At 55.7% G+C, this 4,189-nt stretch overlaps 1 protein-coding gene across 1 annotated transcript; it reads left to right on the top strand.

The window, feature by feature from the left end:
- The first annotated feature begins 278 nt into the window (after window positions 1–278).
- Window positions 279–1,844, top strand: Kcnf1 (potassium voltage-gated channel modifier subfamily F member 1). Its single transcript, XM_035448246.1, has one exon. The coding sequence runs from the start codon at window positions 327–329 to the stop codon at window positions 1,827–1,829; it is 1,503 nt and encodes a 500-aa protein (XP_035304137.1). The 5' UTR covers window positions 279–326; the 3' UTR covers window positions 1,830–1,844.
- The last annotated feature ends 2,345 nt before the right edge of the window (window positions 1,845–4,189 follow it).

Below are 4,189 nucleotides of genomic sequence, written 5' to 3'. Positions count from 1 at the left end.
CTGCTCTCCCCGGGAAGGAGATCACTGCCGGCAAGGAAAGCCTGGTCCTATTCCGCCGGGGAGCTGAATCGACATATCCGGAGCTGCGGGTGAGTGTCCCGAACACCGAACACCGGAGGCCATCGGCAGCAGAGTCTCCTGCCGAGGTGCCTGGATGCCCGTGAGCAGCCCCGCCACCGCCGCTGGGTGCATGGCTCCCTCGCGGTACGCCCCAGCCTGCCACCGCCCGCTGTGAGTGCCCTTCCCAGCAGGTGGCTGCTGTCCCCGAGGGCCGTGCATTGGCAGGGCGCAGGGAACCCGGGCTTGCGAGCGCACCCGCGGGGAGCATGGACGCGTCTGCAGAGCAAAGCCTCCCCGAGGAGCCAGAGCAAAGCCTCCCAGAACCTGGCAGCCAGGACTCCGTGGCAGGCGACGATATTGAGATCGTGGTGAATGTGGGGGGCGTGCGGCAGGTGCTCTACGGAGACCTGCTCAGCCAGTACCCCGAGACCCGGCTGGCGGAGCTCATCGACTGCTTAGCCGGTGGCTACGACACCATCTTCTCCCTGTGCGACGATTACGATCCAGGCAAGCGCGAATTCTACTTTGACCGGGACCCGGACGCGTTCAAGTGTGTTATCGAGGTGTACTATTTTGGGGAGGTCCATATGAAGAAGGGCATCTGCCCCATCTGCTTCAAGAACGAGATGGACTTCTGGAAGGTGGACCTCAAATTCCTGGATGACTGTTGCAAGAGCCACCTGAGCGAGAAGCGCGAGGAGCTGGAGGAGATCGCACGCAGGGTGCAGCTCATCCTGGACGACCTGGGTGTGGACGCGGCTGAGGGCCGCTGGCGCCGCTGCCAGAAGTGCGTCTGGAAGTTCTTGGAGAAGCCCGAGTCGTCGTGCCCGGCGCGGGTGGTGGCAGTTCTATCCTTCCTGCTCATTCTTGTCTCCTCCGTAGTCATGTGCATGGGCACCATACCCGAGCTGCAGGTGGTGGACGCTGAGGGCAACCGCGTGGAGCACCCGACGCTGGAGAACGTGGAGACTGCTTGCATTGGTTGGTTTACACTGGAGTACCTGCTACGCCTCTTCTCATCGCCCAACAAGCTGCACTTTGCCCTGTCCTTCATGAACATCGTGGATGTGCTGGCCATCCTCCCCTTCTATGTGAGCCTCACACTCACGCACCTGGGCGCAAGAATGATGGAGCTGACCAACGTGCAGCAGGCTGTGCAGGCCCTGCGGATCATGCGCATCGCGCGCATCTTCAAGCTGGCCCGCCACTCCTCGGGCCTGCAGACCCTCACCTACGCCCTCAAGCGCAGTTTCAAGGAACTGGGGCTGTTGCTTATGTACCTGGCCGTGGGCATCTTCGTCTTTTCCGCACTAGGCTACACCATGGAACAGAGCCACCCTGAAACACTGTTTAAGAGCATTCCCCAGTCCTTCTGGTGGGCCATCATCACCATGACCACAGTGGGCTACGGTGACATCTACCCCAAGACCACACTGGGCAAGCTCAACGCGGCCATCAGTTTTTTGTGTGGGGTAATTGCCATCGCCTTACCCATTCACCCCATCATCAACAACTTTGTCAGGTACTACAACAAACAGCGTGTTCTGGAGACCGCAGCCAAACACGAGCTGGAGCTGATGGAGCTCAACTCCAGCAGTGCAGAAGGCAAACCCGGGGGCTCTCGCAGCGACCTGGACACCCTTCCCCCAGAGCCTGCTGCCAGGGAGGGTCCAAGCTGGGGCAGCCGGCTAAAGCTCTCGCATAGTGATACCTTCATCCCCCTGCTGACAGAGAAACACCATAGGACCCGACTCCAGAGCTGCAAGTGATGGCTGGGCTCCCAGGCAGGGACAGACTGTGCTGTGGATGGACAGACCATTGGGTAGGCATGTCAGTAGGCATGTCTGTGGCTTCAAGGGAGCTGCCTGTGTCTCCCAGCCCTCCCCTGAGCAGACACTGCCAAGGCTGGGTAAGACTCCTTGGGTACCAGCTGTTCAGGTATATGGGGTCTGGGGAGTGCAGGAGCCATGGGGCTGCTTGGGGCTGTTGGAATGGCCTGGCAGGAACCCACACCTGCTTCTGTGTCCCTGTCAACAAAACCTCTTATTCAGCATACCCTCCACGTTGTGGGTTGTCTCAGGCTGGTTGTCACCCCAAGAGTGGCTCCTGCACACCCTAGTGCCAGGCCAGAAAGGAGGTGTGCAGCCCCAGAGGGAGTGGGGGGTAGCTATTTTTAGTTGAGAGCTAATTAAAGAAGAGCAGCAAGGCAGGGTTCAGCTCCAAGGCGCCTTGCCACATTCCACGAGACACTCTCCTGCTTCCTTCTGTGGAAAAGCTGGCTCCTTGAGGCTTGGAGAGGGAGAAGAGGATGCAGGCCCTGCTTGTGGGGCAGCTGGCTCATTGTTGTCACCTGACTATTCCTTTTCATGCCCCCTGTTTCCTTTCCAGCTACCCTGATAGACAGGTATCCCCATTTTACAGATAAAGAAACCGAGGCTCAGGGTCACACAGTAGAGGAATTCAGGTCTGGTTCTGATTGTTCCTGAGTTCATGTTGTCTCCAACACCAGGCAGTATTGAGCCAGAGGCCTTTTGTGGGGCTTATAAGGGAGGGTCTGAGTTTCTCTGTAGTTTGTGAGTCAGTGGGACCTTAGAGAATCACAGTTGTTAGTTCAGATCCTGGTGTCAATATGTGCTCAGCCAACCATAGCTGTTTCTGTTGTTCTATGCTGGAAAGGGGTGAGTTACATAGTGCCCACTGTGGTCTCCACAAGTCTGGACTGGGCATGAGGGCACTCAAAAGCAGGGGACTGTAATACTGTTCTCAGCCAAAGCCTAAGAGCTGAGTCTAAGGGCTTTGGTTTCCAATTCTAGGAGCCATAGAGCCCTGCCTCACCCCGGTAGAGAGGACTCCAAGAAAGGAGTACTGTGGTAGAGTAGGAAGTGGAGGTATAAATGGAGGGATAGGGGTTGTTTTCCATCTGCCTCCACTTTGGGCTGCTCCTTTCTCATCCCTGAGCTCAGATTTTCCCAGAAGTAAGAGGAGGGCTGATTTCTCAGGGTGCCTTCTAGGTCTGCCTTTCCAGAATTTCCAGGGTTTGGGCTGCTGATTCTTGTGGCAAGTTCTTCATGAGTTAGGAGGTTGTCACTTGGAGGGGAAAGTCTTGATTGTATCTGCAGGGTACATGCTTAGTCCAGGCCTTCAGTGAGCAGACACTCAGGTAGAGACAGATCAGACCTGGGGTAGATGCCCATGTAGCTATGATGTTAGTGGCTGTCCAAGGGGACACAGAGACTACCCCATGCCTGCCCCTCCGCAGCCCTCTCACTTAGGACTTGGAAGGTCGTAGCACCTCTGGTCAGGCTGGCTAAGACACTGGTTGCTCTGAACTGTGCTGTGTGCCTCCTCTTCACACTTCTCCAGGATGACACCAGGTCCTGTGACCATCAGAGACAGAGGAAGAAGTTGGGGTCTGAGGAAGTGGAGACTCTAAGCAGGGGGAGGGCAGGGCCTACTGGGGTAAGTGGGTTCTTGGGGCTCGGTAGATTTGCTGAGAGCTGGCTTGCCTTTGTTTATACCCTTTACCCCAGAGTTCTTAGGATTTAGCACCTGGCACCATCCTGAGAACTCAGAGCTCCAGGAGGGGGGAGCACTCAGGATTTAAGAAGAGAGTGGGCAGAAGGCCGTCTTCCTGTGTTCTCTGCCTTCTAGGGCAGTGATACCGGAGGTGAGGATGGAGAGAATGAATTACAAGGGAAGAGTAGCCTGGTTCTGGAGCATCTTTTGCTCACTGGGGAGTGGGAGACCATCTGTGAGGTCTCCCCAGCCTAGGATCCAGTGGGACACTAGTCCCAGGGAGACTCAGTGACTGGCAGCGTCCTTACACAGTGATATGCTTTGTCATAGAGGAGATCTCTGGGTTTCAAGTACTTGAACTTGGCTATACAAACCAGAAATAGCTTTGAAAGCTCAATGTCCAGGCTACACTCCATTCCTATGAAATGAGAATGTCTGAAATGACCCTCCAGCATCAGTATTTTTATAACTTGAAGTGCATATGAGTTGCAGTGATTGTGTTAAAGGAAGTATTTGGATTTGTAGAGCTGGGGGAAACTATTCATTTTCGACAAGCTCCCAGATGCAAGCTGGAGGCTGGGGCTGCTGCTCCACAAACTGGTTCTGAATGATC

The sequence above is a fragment of the Cricetulus griseus genome, chromosome 7 (genome assembly GCF_003668045.3).
Source record: "Cricetulus griseus strain 17A/GY chromosome 7, alternate assembly CriGri-PICRH-1.0, whole genome shotgun sequence".
NCBI classification, from domain to species: Eukaryota; Metazoa; Chordata; class Mammalia; order Rodentia; family Cricetidae; genus Cricetulus; species Cricetulus griseus.
The sequence above is the reverse complement of the archived record's forward strand: the minus strand, read 5'-3'. Positions and strand labels throughout refer to the sequence as shown.

Excerpts from the sequence above, each read along its gene's own strand:
- Kcnf1 (XM_035448246.1), top strand. The coding sequence starts at position 327 with ATGGACGCGTCTGCAGAGCAAAGCCTCCCCGAGGAGCCAGAGCAAAGC.